Source organism: Schistocerca gregaria, chromosome 3, assembly GCF_023897955.1.
Source record: "Schistocerca gregaria isolate iqSchGreg1 chromosome 3, iqSchGreg1.2, whole genome shotgun sequence".
NCBI lineage: Eukaryota > Metazoa > Arthropoda > Insecta > Orthoptera > Acrididae > Schistocerca > Schistocerca gregaria.
Window position 1 is genome coordinate 955,496,925 of NC_064922.1, and position 19,040 is coordinate 955,515,964.

General features: G+C 39.5%; 1 protein-coding gene across 2 annotated transcripts in view; it reads right to left on the bottom strand.

The window, feature by feature from the left end:
- LOC126355933 (CD151 antigen) overlaps window positions 1-19,040 on the bottom strand; it is a 176,520-nt gene that overhangs the window by 35,886 nt on the left and 121,594 nt on the right. For both annotated transcript variants that reach the window (XM_050006505.1, XM_050006504.1), the window contains one exon: window positions 3,182-3,271. In XM_050006505.1, the coding sequence (XP_049862462.1) occupies window positions 3,182-3,259 (78 nt within the window). In that variant the 5' untranslated portion in view covers window positions 3,260-3,271. The remainder of the gene's footprint in view (window positions 1-3,181; window positions 3,272-19,040) is intronic.

A 19,040-nucleotide genomic window follows, 5' to 3' on the forward strand; every position in this document is an offset into this window, starting at 1 on the left:
TAGAACAGTAGCTCCAGAGGGCGCGGACTTCGACAGAGGACGCTCCTGTGACGGTGGCCAATGCGCATGCGTTTTCGCGCCAATTTTTTGCTATAAAGCTGACTCCCGGAACTTGCAGTCTCCAGTGACGCACACTCACCTGAAGATGGCTGGACGATTGCCAGCCGAAATATCGTGGCAAGAAGTCAACGTGATCCGGCTGCAATCCCGAAATCTCATCGAATACTCAGTACGCCGGGAAAACTTCAAGAATCACAGTAAAGGTTCTATCACACTTTCTTTGGGTATTCTGAAATTACATCACTTGATTTTGTTCCATTAACAGCAAAGTGTTGAGTTCTATTTGCAAGGAAGTTTTGAAACCACTCGCAAATCTGGTCCAATACTTGAAGCTCTTTACACTAGATGGCAGTGCGGGACCATGTCAAAGGCCTTCCTGAAGTCAAGGAACACGGCATCAAACTGAGCACCATTGTCTCCATCACTATGCGAAGCTCAGCTTGCTCTGCTCATCCATGAGATTCAAATTTTCACTTGGCAGAATCCATGTTCATTTTTATAGAGGAGATTTTTGTTCTCTAAAAGCTTAATATTAGAGCATAAAACAGGTTCCATAACTTGTACAACAGTTTTTATGTCAATGATATGGGCCTATAATCACATGAGTCTGTCCTAAGACTTCATGAAAACTGGAATGACCTGGAGTTTTTTTTTTAGTCACTAGCTATGCTTTGTTGCTGCAGTGTTCTATGATGAACTGCTGTTAGAAGGGGAACAAGTTCTTTCACGTAATCTTTGAAGACTCTTACAGGTATCTGGGCCTAATGTCTTTCCACTACTAGGCAGTTTTCGTTGCTTTCCTATTCTGTGTTAAGTTCTCAATATTTGTCATTTCAACATTTGTACAACAACTGAAAGGCAGGATGGACCATATTAGCATCTTCCATACTGAAACAATTTTGAAAGCCCAAATTCAGTATTTTGGCCTTCTCCTATCTTCCAGTTTGGTGCAATTATGGTCACTGAGTGACTGAACACGATTTCTAATCACTTACCAGTACTTATGTTATTTAACATCAAAACCTTTTAAGGATTTTAGTCAGATAAATTTAGAGTATTTTACTTCACTGAATGTTGCTCTCTTTGCTGTCCTTCCACTCAAACGGAACATTCCACTGCAAATGGTTGGTGAAAGTTACTATTAGTAGCATAGGAGCACATGGCAAGGGATCTCTCACAACCTATATAATATCTTTGTTAAACTTTGTGTCATTGATTTACTTTCTACTTTGAGACAGAGCCAATTGCGAAAGCTGCCATGTTGTATGTCAATTTACTGCAGTTCTACACAATCTTAAGTGGCTATGAACAAGCTTTTCACTTCTTCTATTACTATGAAACGAAAGTTGCCAAGAACAATGACATCACTGGCAGAGATTGCTTCTGAACAAAACTGTCAACTTAAATGGCTGTTTCACAATTTATTTTATTTACTTCTCTTATGACGCATCACCCTTCTTTCCACTAAAAGAAGGAAACTTTCCTAATTGCCCTGGTAATAACTATCTACATATTTATTGTCTCTCCTATTTCCCTGGTCTAAATATTTCCTGCACTTCACCTACTCCTATCCATCACAACTACCTAACCATATCATCCCCCCCCCCCCCAAAAAAAATCAGCTTCTTACTTTTTCACCCCTCAAAAAAAAAAAAAAATAATAATAATAATAATAATAATAACAATGGTTTGATTCAGAAGTATATGAATTATCATCCTTTCCGTTCCAACTCTGCCTATGCAAGCACACATCCTCTGAAAAATAGAAGGTCACAGGTGTGTGTGTGTGTGTGTGTGTGTGTGTGTGTGTGTGTGTGTGTGTGTGTGTGTGTGTGTGTGTGTGTGTGTGTTTGTTTTTTGCCTTTTCTTTTCATAATATTTTTACATTCCATCCTGGATTTTCCAGTATTTGATATTGAGGGATTAAATTGTTCCCACTCCTCCCAAGACTTTCCAGTAGTGTAAAAATGCCCTGAATTTTTAGTACCTACTTTCATTCATTTCTTGAAAATTGAACTTCACATAATTAATGCATTATGTATTACTTAATGAAATTAAAAAATGATAAAGTTTTTGAAAGTTTAGATGTCTGGCATGCAACCTCCTTCCAAAGCTCTAGAGAATATTTCATTGGTGGGAAGATAATTCAAATAAATTTATCTGGTAGTCTAACTAGTTTATTTACATACCAGTAGATGATGTACCAACTATCTTATAGATTTCCAACAACTGCACTCTATTTTATTTATTATTTACTTATAGAATTCTTGCTACTACTTTTTTACCCATTATGTTTGCTGCAGGTATTCTATATTCATTTAATTACAATACTAACAGCTTCTAATGCAATACAAAAATTTTTCAGTTTTCAGTCAAAAGGAGGTTGGCATCTAATAATAAAGCTGCATGCAACTGAAACATCCATCTGCCACTATGTTTTAAAATGTTTGCCAGCTTTGAAATGTAATCTAGTGATTATTTTTATCAGCTCTGCGATTTATAACTGACTTAGTTCTCCCACAATTGAACCTTAAAATACTATATGACTAAGCAGTTTCACCTTAAAATACTATATGACTAAGCAGTTTCACCTAAATAAACTTCTAATTAAAATACAAGAATATTTCACACCAATGAAAAATTATCAGTACAAACATTGGTATATTTCTCTAGGCTATAAAACATAGTTACAAATTTTAGTTTATTAGTAATCTGAGTGGACACACTTTGGGAACATAACTGAACTACACGTAAAATTAAGCTTCGAGTCAACTTTCAAGCCATGCCAGTATAACTTTGTTGGTAGGAGTTGGCTGCAAAATGAGTAACGCTTAGGATCTAAACTTAACCATTTTGTAGTTACTGTACTTTAACAAAAAGATAGTCCAAAGCGATAATCATCCAATCTGTCATTGGGTAGACGCTTATCACTTTTTCCTTTTGCTTCTGTAACTTCCACATCTAGCACGAAGCTTTTAAGCAAATATTTCTGAAGTTCAACAGGCTTGAATGTTCTGAAATTTTATCAGCTGTTCCTGAGAACTACTAAACATTTTAAGAACATCAAATTATGTTATCAAATCAGAATTGAAATTAAGAATGAAACTTCACATTTACTTACAAATATTATGAAGTTAGCCACAAACATGCTGTACTTCATACATTGGCCACAGCCATCCATCTCCCTGCCGAAGCCCATTGTTCTTTAGATCTGCGAAGGAAAAAACAAAAATTAGTTGCAACCACTCTAAGTACTTTATATGGTAGGAGATGTCTTACTGTAATGCATTAACTTTTGTGTATTTGTTTACCTTGGGGTTTCTCTCATGTAAGATATGTCATTTTATAAATAGATGCAGCATGTAATCACACCAAATTTGTTTACAAAATAGCAAAAATTTTGAGGATTGGGGAGGCATGTGTGTGTGTGTGTGTGTGTGGGGGGGGGGGGGGGGGGGAGGAGATAGTTATTGTAAAAGTAAGGTTTTGAAACCTATTGTAAAAGTAAGGTTTTGAAACCTAACACATCGGACACATTGGACATTGGGTAACTATTCTGAGAATACATGTGACGGCAAAATTGTTTCTAATCTAGGACTCCAAACTGAGTCCTACTTATTTGCAGTCAGTACCCTGACTGCCTTTCAATCACCACTAATTTGTCTTGCAGCTTCTATCCGTCCTGCCTTTTAATAGCATTCCAGTAAACTTTGCTGCAATGTGCAAGATTCAATCTAAAAATATTCTGGAAGTTTAGGACTATTTCTACACTACACTCTCCTACAGGAGTTCTGGTGGAACAAGGTATGCAGGAGAGCTGTTGAGACAGACAGAAGGAAGTGCTAGCAGAGAAGTTAGGCAACTTGTGAATACATCCTTTAAGAATAACACAAAGAAGACCATTGCCCACAGAAGCCAGTTTTCACCTGTCATGGGATTTCAAAATGGTGTGACTTACACTGAGATCTTTAGGGATTTTGATATCTGGTGAGAAGCAATCAGTTTATTCTGAATCAGTTAGAACAGTTTATTCCATATTTACATGCTTGCTACATAGGGGTGACAAAAGTAATTTAGTGTGTAAGGATTCAGTGTGTGTTGAGTAGTGCTCATGTAGAAATGCTTTGAGAATAGGTGTGAGGAAAGGGGAGGGGTATATTTATTTAGGAGCCAATGGAGCAAACAAACGTGGAGAAATTACATAATGATCTGATGATTCATGCCATGTTTAGACTTCTAGTTGCAGGATTGGTTCATACATTGGTTATTGTTCAATTCATATTGTGCCCATGAAGAACACAGAAGAAACTGCCACAACTATTGCAGCATGAATAACGATTGCTGGTTTGACCTACTATAGACCATCACTGAAATGCTGAAAAACAAAATAGCAGATGATGATATGGGATATCAAGAAAGCCTTCTAAAGAAGGCTCAAGAACTAGTATCAAATGATTAAGCTAGGAATTGACTATGATCTAGTACATATTATATTAGTTTAATTTTAGCAAGCACCAACGCGCTTGAGCTGTCATTTTCCTCGCACTCCACATGCAAAATAAATGGAAATAACACCTAATTAGCAGCACAATGGAAAATGTATATGCTATGCACTTTACACTGTTTTGTGGAGTATAGATATAGATATAGATGTAGATGTAGATGTCCACCAAAGCACACATGCGTTTCCAAATTATGCATTTCCAAATTTTGTGCCAAATACGAACAAATCAACTATATATTAGAGGGAACACAAAAATGTGGCATCAGCACCTGCAGCTTCCTACCGGTGGCCACAGTCGCAGTCTAGAATGTACTACAAGACAGATGGCGACTTACTGTGAAGGACACACACACACACACACACACACACACACACACACACACACACACACACACACACACAAAATTGCTGCCTGCGCGGGGTCACTGGTGAAGGCTGTGACCAAAAGTTTAATGTAAGTGGCTTTTAATTGTGCCTGTCTGAATCTTAAAGTGTCTTCTTTATGGTAAGTAGCAGTGTCTTTTCCTACATTGTTGATATTCCTACCCAGAGTTTCCATTGTTTGAAGTCACAATCTCTGTGACAAGGTTCAGTTACTGTTACAGTATGTACCTTTTTGTTAACTTTAATCTGGCAGCAATGGTGCCTGTGGCGACAACTGTGTACTAAAACAGCAGGTGCATATGCCAAGCATACAGGTGAATGGAAGGCTGTCAATGTTGACACCCTTGACGGAGATATGTTCCTAAAATGTGGCATCCTTTTCAGCTGGATCAGACCATATCTCTGGGTTTCACTATATCTCTGCCTTTCATTTTAATAGGTGCATACAAATGATGTATGTCCCACGTGAACCTCTACAACTATCCCTTCGTGTCCAATATCCTTGTATATATTCTACAGATGTAGGATTTGAAGGACTAAATAAATACAATGCCTCCAGGACCAGTTTAAGGCTCAAGTGACAATAGCAGTTGCTTGGCGCACAAATTGAGAGGAGCGTACCTAACACTTGTACACAGTAGGAATCTTAGGCCCCTAATTACCAGGGGCCATCAAAAGATTCCACTCGAGGGAGGTGGTGGAGTGTATACGATGGGGTTATATGTGGGATGACATGTAGGTAAGGAACAAGAAGTTAGTGTGGCTTTCACATCTTAAGCATGTGTGGTAAATGTGGAAATATTATTACCAAAAACTTGAAGAGGATGAATGTGCTGTTATTCTTTCCTTGGCGCCAAAGAACAAACACTGGTTACATCCATTAGAGACTGGGGAATGTGTGTGGGGTACTGTGACTGTCTGAATCACCATTGTGGAGCAGTGCTGGCTGCAGTTCGACACAGGAGACCTGTCGATCTTGAGACCAGCCTCATCCACTCCAAAATCAAGTGGGCAGTTGATATGATTAGGGCAGACTGGCACATAACCACTCATGTGCTAGCACAGGACTTCAACATCAGCTTCAGTAGAATACGAAACATCGACACTAGCATCTTCCCCACATGATATAGGAATAGTCATATAGAAAGAGAGAGAATGTTAACAATTAAGGGAAACAACATTTTGTTTGTTACACTTTACACATTTTACATGAAACGTGAGAGAAAAAAAATTACAAGATTTATGCAAAGAAAAATCCATTAAGGGGAATAACCTTTTCTTAATTACACTTTAATATTTTTCTTTATTAAACTTAACGTATTTCGTGTTCTATTTACATGCATGTTGGAAAAAATGGATTATGCAGAAATATCAAAAGATGATCACTATCTGTTTAGATAGAAATTCATCAACATTATAGAAACTCTGACCTTGAAGTAGCCTCTTTAATTCTTTTTTGAATATATGTAAGTTTTGTATGCTTTTTATTTCTATTGGTAAGGCACTGAACGTTATTTTTGGTACAAGGATTTTGAATGTATGTTTCTATGGAAATCGTGCCTGTTTCTGGTCTGATAGTCGTGTACTTCACTGTTTAGAGACGAGAATTCTTGATTTGACTGCAGGAAACATTATGATTTATTCAAGTGAGTTTTGTCGCCTACTTCGATATTTTTCACGGTTTTTTAATAACTTTGTCAATATAGCTGCATAAGGCTCACACTCCTTTTAGTTTTAGCATACTTTTGATTATTGTAAATCATGTTTCACTTTCTGGGCATTGTCAGTACTAACTGATGATGAAATTCTTGCAGCTTTTCTAAAAGATTTGTCGGATAACTAAGTATGGGATGATAAAGGCAGTGGTATCAATGCAAATTCTGCTAATGATCCTGCGGGTTTAGGTTTTGATGCGAGTCATGAAGAAGCTTTAGGTTTTGATGCAATTGTTTAAAGCGTTTGATGCAATGTGCACCAGTGGAGCTGTAAATCAGTGTACCTGAAACTGGGATAAATGAGTACATGTAAAATTCTCTCAAAAGTATAAAGATATCAGAGACTAAAACTGACATAAGGTGGAGGTAATTTAGATACCTATTTTCTTCAAAGGAAGAAACACCGTGAAACAATGCATCGCAATGAAGCATGTACATCGCTGTTACAAACTGGCGTACTGCAGACCTAAAAGGCTGCATTCTTGCGTTCTATTTTTACCAAGCGAAATTAAGCTAGGGTGCCATTAAAATCAACGTTCAGCGCTCTTCTATAGTAAAATACTACAGTTGTGATATGGAATTTGTAACCATGCTAAGACTTAGATCTGCTTATGGGCTGAGAAAAAGATCAATTAAATATTTGTAACTGCTTATGAACTGTACTGTGAGCTGTATGGGAAAATTTCACTTAGGGAGTTCTGGAGAAATGTTACTGTGGGACAAATGAATGCAAAACATATCAATCCCAAAGCTGGAAGCAAAGTTCCAAAATAAAGCAATATATGCGAAAAAGAGGAAGGTTTGCAAGCCCGGATCGGGCGTGTGGGCAAACTGGGTATCTGCCCAAATTCATATTCTCTAAGAAAAAGAATCGCGTTTCGCAAAGGGCCTAGCATCCAGCGCATGTCGGTCTGTCGATTGTTCATATGATTTTGAAACGCATCCCTGTTGGTTTTTGAATAATTCTGAACACATTCGAAGTTGATTTCTGAACGAATCATAAGTTCATTTTTGAATGCGTGCATAGTGTGCGCCTATGATGTGTGTGCCAGGGTAATCCCCGTCGCATCTAGAAACAAAAAAAAAAACTTTCCCGCAGACAAACGGGGACGGGGCTATACGAGACAAGCTGAATAAACCTTAACGAATGAATGAATTCCAATCGCTTTTTCCTGGGTGTGCCAATGATAAGCTTTGTTATAATTACGAGCGAAATCCATAGATACAGATTACCACGGTGGAAATAACTAACAGGTAAGAAAGACTACGTATTAGCTTCTCTGTGTACCCACGAAAATGAAATTTTGGCAAAATTTTCGCCTGATAGTTACCCGGTTAGCAGCTGCTTAAGTTCTATTTTCGGAATAGCGCGGAAAACGCGTTATATGAACACACAGTTACGCCTAGCTGGATTATAAACTTGGGATTGCTAAAATGATGATTCTGGCAGGGTTAATGAAGTAAACCGGAGAATGTTTTGACAAGATTTCGTGACAAGGTTGATTGTTAGAACATGGCAGGAGAGGAAACGGAGACCTCAAACAAGTTATATAGAAGAATATGATTTTCAATTTATATAAAAATACCGTACTATTTATCGGTTTCATGCTTGAGAAACTGGAGCGTAAGAATGAAATGTAAAATTACTTCCTAACAAGAAACTTTTTGCTTTTAGTAGGCCTATAGGCATCTGATATTACTTCGTGCATTATATTGTATCGGTTTTCTATGTAAATGAGGTAGATAAAAACGACCATTTTCTACCAAAACAGTTTCGCTTATTTGGTGTGTTAGAACTGGTGCAATTATAGAAATCCGCATTTCGTTTTTATCTGAACAGTGACAAAATTGACACAGGCCTAATCAAATCCAGAAACCTCACCAGTCTTGGGTACAATTAGTCTTAACAGCTTTTTCAGTATTAGACCACGACATTTTTATTTTTCATGTAGCAAAACGTTTGACGAACATTGAGGTAATAGATTCTTTCACAGAAAGGAAAGCAAGCCGTGTAAAACTGTAGCAAGATTAGAGAGGGGTGAAAAAAGGAAAAAACACTGTTACCTAAGGACAGAGAATGTGTACTGTCTTGCTTGTCTCTACTGGTTGTGTGTTTCCTCAATTTGATGTCACACAAAAGAGAACGTCATTAGCTAATAGGCAATAAAGAGTGGAAATTTTCTCCTGGTCGCAAATAATCCCACCCATTGAGTGTTTTTTTAAGGGAGTTAGGATGTCAAACAGGCCCACTGGAAGCAGGAGAGGCATAGCAGAATTTTAATTTCCAGTGTCTTGAATATACGTTTGATGGTTTCCGTTACAAAATATACACGTTCGAATTCCACAGAGCGAAATACGGCGACATGCGATAGAACAATGTTGTGTGAAGAGGCGTGCGACTGCATTTCGCTCACGTAAGACCAGACCACGTATCTTCCATTTATTAAACATGTATGTTTTATATGTATGTTTTATCAAAAAGATGTGAGCTACATAATTAACACTTTTCCAAAAAAATTTTTTTCTTTTTTGACGTTTATCTCGTATGCTTGAGGGGTGGGGAGGTGCCACTATCAAGTTTTTGCCCCGGTTCAGGAATATCGTAGATCCGGGACTGAAGTTTTGATGTAGGTAGTAACTGAAAGGTTCAATATGGGCCAAACTTAAAATGTTTGCTTTGTGGAGTATTTCTCTGCTGCAATAAAAATATTTTTGCTGCTCTCCAGTTAGTAACTGTAACTGCCTTCCTATGCCCAATGATTTGTAATCTTAGTGCGTTCGAACACCTTTGGGTTTCTTATGTAGGAAAAGTGCTGTACTGATAACTGTTGGTCGGCAAACCACTGGAGCTTCATGAAATGCTGCAAAAATAAAATTCCTAGAAAAAAATCACTTTTGTTATTTACTGCTTGTCCATGAAAAATTGAAATTTGTGTGGTTTTCAAGTTCTTGCAACAAAGGGTGAAGCTAATTACGGTTAAGACTGACCAGATAAGTTAATAACTTCCCTCTGGCGGATGCGCTACGAGAATAAATTCTAAGCGAATCGAGTATGTTCCAAGCAGCCAGCTGGACGATCGAATTTTAACGACCGATGAAAGTGAGAGCCACGCAGCAAAGCACATTCTTGCGGAGAAAGCGAAGCCGCCTCTGGCGCTCTCCGAGATTATTGTTCTTAGTCGTCTGCGCATGCGCAATACCCGCTCAACCACTTCGGCAGCGGTGCAATCTGAGAAGCTATAGGACCGAGATCACTTGAAAAAGAGAGGGTATAGCGGCTTAGGATGCAGTCACTACGTTAACATGGGGCTTCCCAATGCAGTTTTTGTGAACAGACTTCCCAATAACGTACCGCTTCTCAACAGTCATGAAAACACTCCAATATACGATCCGGACGGATTCATCTTCCACTATCTACATCTACATCCATACTCCGCAAGCCACCTTCTATTCCAGTCTGGTATTGTTCGTGGAAAGAAGGATTGTCAGTATGCTTCTGTGTGAGCTCTAATCTCTCTGATTTTATCCTCATGGTTTCTTCGCAAGATATACGTAGGAGGGAGCAATATACTGCTCGACTCCTCGGTGAAGGTATGTTCTCGAAACTTCAAGAAAAGCCCGTACAGAGCTACTGAGAGTCTCTCCTGCAGAGTCTTCCACTGGAGTTTATCATCTCCGTAACGCTTTCGCGATTACTAAATGAGCCTGTACCGAAGCGCGCTGCTCTCCGTTGGATCTTTATCTCTACTATCAACCCTATCTGGTACGGATGCCACACTGCTGAGCAGTATTCAAGCAGTGGGCGAACAAGCGTACTGTAACCTACTTCCTTTGTTTTCGGATTGCATTTCCTTAGGATTCTTCCAATGAATCTCAGTCTGGCATCTGCTTTACCGACGATCAACTTTATATGATCATTCCATTTTAAATCACTCCTAATGCGTACTCCCAGATAATTTATGGAATTAACTGCTTTCACTTGCTGACGTGCTATTTTGTAGCTAAATGATAAGGGATCTATCTTTCTATGTATTCGCAGCACATTACACTTGTCTACATAGAGATTCAATTGCCATTCCCTGCACCATGCGTCAATTCGCTGCAGATCCTCCTGCATTTCAGTACAATTTTCCATTGTTACAACCTCTCGATATACCACAGCGTCATCCGCAAAAAGCCTCAGTGTTTTCCGATGTTATCCATAAGGTCATTTATGTATATCGTGAATAGCAACGGTCCTACGACACTCCCCTGCGGCACACCTGAAATCACTCTTACTTCGGAAGACTTCTCTCCATTGAGAATGACATGCTGCGTTCTGTTATCGAGGAACTCTTCAATCCAATCAGACAATTGGTCTGACATCCCTTATGCTCTTACTTTGTTCATTAAACGACTGTGAGGAACTGTATCGAACACCTTGCGGAAGTCAAGAAACACGGCATCTACCTGTGAACCCGTGTCTAAGGCCCTCTGAGTCTCGTGGACGAATAGCGCGAGCTGGGTTTCACACGATCGTCTTTTTCGAAACCCATGCTGATTCCTACAGAGTAGATTTCTAGTCTCCAGAAAAGACATTATACTCGAACATAATACGTGTTCCAAAATTCTGCAACTGATCGACGTTAGAGATATAGGTCTATAGTTCTGCACATCTGTTCGACGTCCCTTCTTGAGAACGAGGATGACCTGTGCCCTTTTCAATCCTTTGGAACGCTACGTTCTTCTAGAGACCTACGGTATCTCCTATGAAAACGCTGACACATTCTTGGCCGGCCGCTGTGGCCGAGCGGCTCTAGGCGCTTCAGTGCGAAACCGCGCTGCTGCTACGGTCGTAGGTTCGAATCCTGCCTCGGGCATCGATGTGTGTGTGATGTCCTTAGGTTGGTTAGGTTTAAGTGGTTCTAAGTCTAGGGGATTGATGACGTCAGATGTCGAGTCCCATAGTGCTTAGAACCATTCGAATCATTTGAACACATTCTTGAGACTTGCTTGGGTTGTCGGGTTTCTACTTGATTTTTAAAATGTCCGCTAATATGAACGATGTGATTTTTTGCTGTGAAGGAGGAGAAATACTGGGTTGCTAAGACCTTAGCCATTTTGTAATGTGAAGGGAACAGCCAAAATGCTAGCTCAATCGAATACTGCAGTATATTTCCAGAAGCTGTTTATGCTAAACAAAGATTGCAAAGCAAACCGAAAATCATGTTGACAAAACAGATTCAGGCTTTAACATGTAGATGCATCAGCAAAAATTGTTTCCGACATTCTCTTTTTTGTTCGGAAATCCGATTACGTACGAAGTGATACACGGGACTTTAATCTCATGAGGAGTCAAGCGGATATCCTCTGGTATTTCAGTACCGCATTATGTGGATCGTGAGTAAAAACAAATAGTGCTCATATGTTTCTTTCGACGCCTATGATGCCAACAAAAATGTTTCCCATTATAAACAGCTTTTTAAAGTGGAATTTACTTTCTTTGTTCGGTGGAGCTGTCCCAAATTCGTCTTGTAGGGTATTTTGTTTAACAACGTTTACGCTGCTGCAGGGGCTTCACACAAGAAGAGTGAAGTCGAGCAAGGGAAACATAGTCAACAAATGTTTCCAGAAAAGCACTTAACGGAATATAGGTAAAAAAACGCATGACTGAGCTCTTAATCAAATAGACACGTCGCATCAAACATTTGAATAGACTCCTTTTGTAAAAGAAGGATTTCTTACATAGGACAACACTGAAATCAGACGTTTATCCGGATCTGTCATTTTTACCAAGAGGCCAAGGAGGTCAAGTTTCTCAGAAATGGGAGACGTTTGGATTTCACCTCATAACATGAAACGTGGTGTGTAAAGCGAAGACTTTATGGGCAACAACCAAAATCATAGAAGATACGCAGCATATGGATTGAAGAAAGAAAGAAAGAAAGCTCGTGGAAAAAGCTCTAGGTCAGTGACAAGCCTGAATGGCATAAAAGATTGAAATAACCCATAGCTGGCACCAGAACAGCATTAGTGGCCATGAAAGTTTCGTTACAGTAAATTATTACAATGACAGTCTTATTTACGTATGCGTTAGTAATCTGTCGAAAATATAACAATTCTGTCACCAGTGTGCAGTGATTTACCAACATGAGCATTGATACAGTACGAAAGACTAACCTAGATCAAGAATGAAGTGGAATGAGAAATGGTGATTAATAGGGGAATTTCAACAGAAGGACTAAGAAAATAATCAAAACAGAAGAGAAGAATAGAGAGGACGCGACAGCAATCAGAAAAGCTTAGAAAGATGATAGGACTGGAAAAGATTGTCGCTCGTTTGTCACGTAGTAAACTGCAGGAATATACTAAAATAGAATCTACGCCAATGAAGGGGAAGATGTAACCACCTCTTGAACGCCACTTGGTTTTGGATCTCTCAGCTTTGTTACAGACACGTGACAAAAACGACAATGGAAACAAGAACAATTTAATTACGTTAACGTACAGCCAAGACGTTGACGCTTGAGCTGTTTTATTATTTACGGAATTACGATCAATACTTCAAGTTTGAAGTCTTAGGCACTACGAAACCAACGAAGAGTAAACAGGTTGAAATGTTTTCTGGTCTCGTGTAAGCTGTCTGAGGATAACAAATACTGATATCAGGTAACCTCTGCAGTCTGTCATATCTGCATTTATAGACAACCATTTATGTATAGCTGTAACCTTATGTGTGTGTTCACTATTCGTACCCTGTCTTACAATATCGCAATAGTCTGAATTGGAGCTCTACCAACTCCTGTTTGGTAAGTGAAGAAATTTCTCAAATTTAGATCTACATTTAGCAAGAGCTTTCCTGCACATTGTTACAGTTGTCTGATCAATTTAGATTTTTATTTAGCATTATGAAGAGATCTATCACATTAAAAAAAATTATTTGGGTAGGTCTACCTTAAACCGTGATATATTATTCATAATGTATTTATTTATCAAGTTAGGTTCAGTTTAAGACAATTTTCCACTCATTCCTTGACAATGAAGGAAGGTTAGTAGAAATTCTATTCTTAGGACTAGAACTAAGATATGGATAGAATTCATTGACGTATCATTGGTACAGAAGCTTGACATTAATGCAAAGTCCGCTCCTTTTCTCACTGTCTATCAATGCTGTCAACACAATCTCTCGTTCAATTTTTGTTTATGACTTCTATTCCGCAGTTGGCTCATTTGTGTGTGTTCCTCAAGCAACTGAATAACCACATCAGCACACTGAGCAAGTAAGCAATTTCATTCTGAAAATGAGCTGAACAATTACAAACGTCGTCTCGAAATCAGTACAAAAAAAGAGTCATTTCACACCTGTTCATGACATTTTGAAACCGGCACTGCAATGCCACAGTTGAGCGAAGACTAAACGTGAAAAGTTTATTTGCTTTGACAACTGCAGGAAAAATGCGCGAGGGTGCAATTTGGAATAATCTCATGGGCTTAGTTGTAACTAAATCAAATAGGTAATTTCTTCGGTAGGAAACTGGAAAAAGGTCCCTCAGTCTACGAAAGTCATATACAGTCGCTACAGCATGCATTTAAATACTGCTAAAATTGTTGCTGTGGTCTTCAGTCCTGAGACTGGTTTGATGCAGCTCTCCATGCTACTCTATCGTGTGCAAGCTTCATCATCTCCCAGTACTTACTGCAACCTACACCCTTCTGAATCTGCTTAGTGTATTCATCTCTTGGTCTCCCTCTACGATTTTTACCCTCCACGCTGACCTCCAGTACTAAATTGGTGATCCCTCGATGTCTCAGAACATGTCCTACCAACCGGTCCCTTCTTCTTGTCAAGTTGTGTCACAAACTCCTCTTCTCCCCAATTCTATTCAATACCTCATTAGTTATGTGATCTACCCATCTAATCTTCAGCATTCTTCTGTAGCACCACATTTCGAAAGTTTCTATTCTCTTCTTGTCCAAACTAGTTATCGTCCATGTTTCACTTCCATACATGGCTACACTCCATACAAATACTTTCAGAGATGATTTCCTGACAAATCTATACTCTATGTTAACAAATTTCTCTTCTTCAGAAACGCTTTCCTTGCCATTGCCAGTCTACATTTTATATCGTCCCTACTTCGACCCTCATCAGTTACTTTGCTCCCCAAATAGCAAAACTCCTTTACTACTTTCAGTGTCTCATTTCCTAATCCAATTCCCTCAGCATCACCCGATTTAATCCGACTACATTCCATTATCCTCGTTTTGCTTTTGTTGATGTTCATCTTATATCCTCCTTTCAAGACACTGTCCATTCCGTTCAACTGCTCTTCCAAGTCCTTTGCTGTCTCTGACAGAATTACAATGTCATCGGCGAACCTCAACATTTTTATTTCTTCTCCATGGATTTTAATACCTACTCCGAATTTTTCTTTTGTTTCTTTCACTGCTTGCTCAATATACAGATTGAATAACATCGGGCAGAGGTTACAACCCTGTCTCACTCCCTTCCCAACCACTGCTTCCCTTTCATGCCCGTCGACTCTTATACCTGCCATCTGGTTTCTGTACAAATTGTAAATAGCCTTTCGCTCCATGTACTTTACCCCTGCCACCTCCAGAATTTGAAAAAGAGTATTCCAGTCAACAGTGTCAAAAGCTTTCTCTAAGTCTACAAATGCTAGAAACGTAGGTTTGCCTTTCCTTAATCTATTTTCTAAGATAAGTCGTAGGGTCAGTTTTGTCTCACGTATTCCAATATTTCTACGGAATCCAAACTGATCTTCCCCGTGGTCGGCTTCTACCAGTTTTTCATTCGTCTGTAAAGAATTCGCGTTAGTATTTTGCAGTTGTGACTTATTAAACTGATTGTTCGGTAATTTTCACATTTGTCAACACCTTTTTTGGGGTTGGAATTATTACATTGCCTACACCACACCTGCTTTGTTTGGGATTGGAATTATTATATTCTTCTTGAAGTCTGAGGGTATTTCGTCTGTCTCATACATCTTGCTTACCAGATGGTAGAGTTTCGTCAGGACTGGCTCTCCCAAGGCCGGCAGTAGTTCTAATGGAATGTTGTCTATCCATAACAAGTTAGAGAAGTGACAATCATCGTATTTAAAGAAAGGCAGCAGGAATAATTTGTTTTATGCCTCTTAGAAAAACAATTTGACAACATCTAAATTGAAAGACAGCAAGAACTTATCTCTCGAAAACCAAGTTAGAAAAGACGAAGCATGGGTCTTCAAAGCGGAATTTACCAATATTCTTACGCTCCCTCTTAGTTCAAACGCACCCTAACAACGGCTAGCAAAGGTGCACGTAAGCTCACACTTCAATTTCTCCACCCATGAAAGGAACGGGTAGAAATATGTAGCACAAGGAAACATATCCTCCGCCGTTCATTTCTTGATTTCACTAACGCCAGGATTTCGCAGAGAGACATCGTGCTTGCCTTGGGGCACCTTTCACTGCTCCGTGGCCTTGCAGAAGTTACGCGTCTTTCACACCGCGCGCTGTTAAAGGCGAATGGCCGCCAGTGTCTTCTCCCTACTACCTATGGCGGGAGGGAGACGTTTGTATTTCAGCTGCCATTACAACGAATTTATCACCGCAGCAAGTAGCGGTAGGAATAGATGGCATCTAACCGTGCAATGCCTGCACCTTGTTGCCAGCTAACTGAATGCATTCCATCATTTTGTCTTGTCCATATCCTAGAAATATATCCCTTGCGTTTATTACAGATATTTGTAAACACTTTGTATAACGCGCCATAAAAAGAGAACGACCGATATTGTAGCTAAGTAATGAATATACACGTTAGTCAGAAACAGACTGAAAGCCTTGTAAGGGTGTTGTGGCGTAGGTTGTGGTGCCAGATCTCTTAGCGCACGAGACTGTTCAGCCCTTAGGTCGGGTTCGATCCTTACTATCCTACCATGCCCAAATTTTGTATCGCTCAAGTGCGGTTTTAGGAAACCGAAGCAAGAAGCAGAATCTTGCGGGCCGCTTGATTGTGCGCGCGACCACCTGATTGGTCAACTCGAATGCTGATTAACTCTGGAACAGGGCAACGCTCGAATGTTTTTCTTGACAGTTATTTCTCAGCACAACCAACCTTGCAACACCCTTACAAGCTTTTCAGACAGTTTCTGACAACCCTGTATAACAGAAGCACAGTACAAGAAACCTTCGCCATAGTCGCAAAACAATCGACGGAGGATCCTTTGCATATATCGATGGGAAAAGACTAGGAAAATCTTCCTCTGTTCGTTTGTCCAAGGTTCATTATACCAAGAGGAGAACACGATTTTGATCTCAGTATGCTTATCATGCGTAGGAAGTGGCAAAGAGGTTTCTCGGCAGATAGCGATCATTCGACGGCATTCCTGTTCCAGTGACCAATTACTTTTTCGCATAAGGAAGTAATTGTGGGAGAATAATATTCGAGCTATTACCAAAGCTTTTCGAAAATTTAGAAATGTGAAAAACATTGCATGCCTTACAATGTTTGTTACAGAGCTTAAACTGAACTGTATTTTTTAAGTGGAAATTACTAGAAAAGCTGTTTTGATGACTTGTTACGTTCATACCCGCGATTTTACGCAAGGTCCATCCATATTCGTTTACTTTGAACGTGTCTCTGGAATGGGCGGCGGTTCGTTCCAGTTGTGGAATGCAGTTTACAGGTAGCGCCCAATACAGTTATCACATACTCACCGGTTGTTGCACTTTTTTTCTCAGACGCATGTTGCCCTGTTTTTTCACCTCCTGTTTGGCTCACGAGGACAATACGGCAAGTGCCATAACGTGATTTATCAGGAACTTCTCTCAGTGGGTCAAAGTAAGTGAACCCGTATTTCGGCTTATCCGTAGATACTCGACCTTTTCTGGGAAAACGACGGTCAAAGTTTTCGTGGCACTTAACGAGGGGTACTCTAAAAAGCGGATTTTTTTAAAGCTATATATTTTAATTTTTTTACAAAACCTTATCCCCTTCAAAATACTCTCTATTACAACTAATACATTTGTCCCACCGGAGCTTCCAGTGTTCGAAACATTTTTTGCAGTCATCTTTAGAAATGGCTGACAGCTCTTACCTCGTTTTTTCTCGACTTCTTCAATGTTACAAAACAGCTGTCCTATCACGCCCCTTTTCATGCGCCGAAATAAAAAGTAGCACGGAGCCAGAGGTGCGTGGGGCCGCTGAACCATGCCATTTTGAGACACAGAGATGCCTGTGTGCAGGTGCGTTGTTGTGGTGGAAGAACCGGTCTCCACTCTGCCACAAGTCGGGTCATTTTGACGAACACTGTTGTGCAATCTTCTTAAAATTCCAAATAAAAGATCTGATTGACAGTCTGCCCTGGGGGAACAAACTGAATGAAGAATACCTTTGGCATGAAAACAGCAAATCAGCATTGTTTTGATGTTTGTTTGACCTTTTTTTGAATGGGGTGACGATGACGTCTTCCACTGTCATGACTGTTGCTATGTTTACAACTCAAAAACAAAGCATTATGACTAGAAACAAATTCGACAGCAACCGTTTTCATTCGCAGATATTCCGTTACAATTCGCTGAACCGAGATGCAAAATAAGCAATTAATCTCACAGCTCATCAGTTTTCTGTTGGTGGTCTGTAAGCACAAGTGCTCTAACTTCTTAAATATTTTCGTCGATTCGGGCACTTTATGGACGTGCAGAACAAGGATTGTCATAAACCGAAATGTCGCAATTTTTTAAATCTAGCAAACCACTCCTACACGGAATTTTTACCACTGCGCCATCTTGGTAAGCTGGTTTTAACATTAAACAGATTCAGCAGTGTTTTTACCTAGTAGAAAGCAAAATTTTACAGCTTCACGTTGTGCACTTAGACTTGCCATCATAAAAAAGCTGGACAAGAACAAAACAGCGCCAGCAATAACAGTCACTGCAGAGGAACAGAGCAAGCCAGGTCGACAACAGAGGCGGCACTGAACTGGCTATGAGTTGCGCTATACACGCCTAGCGGCAGAAATGTGTACTACACAAGCCCCGCCCACGGCAATGTTATTCCGGTTCTTTTTTGGGTACCCCTCGTATGTGCCATTTAGCGAGAATATAGTTCAAGCTTCTGTGTTCCGTGTTCGAAACCTCAATATTACTTTTATTTTTTTGTTTTTCATTTATGCACCCATGTCTGTGAGAAGATTACTACACTAATGTTTTCCGGTGTATATTTATATAACGTTGTTCTAATTTGTCTGAGTTGTATGTCAGGTGACTGAATTAAAGAATTAGAAAATTTGGAATTGTTTTTGGTGAAATTTCTGTAGAGTATTTTGGTTCATGATCAACTGCAAGCGCCAGTTTTCGGAAAAGTAATCCGTTATGCATAGTTTGCGCCGAAA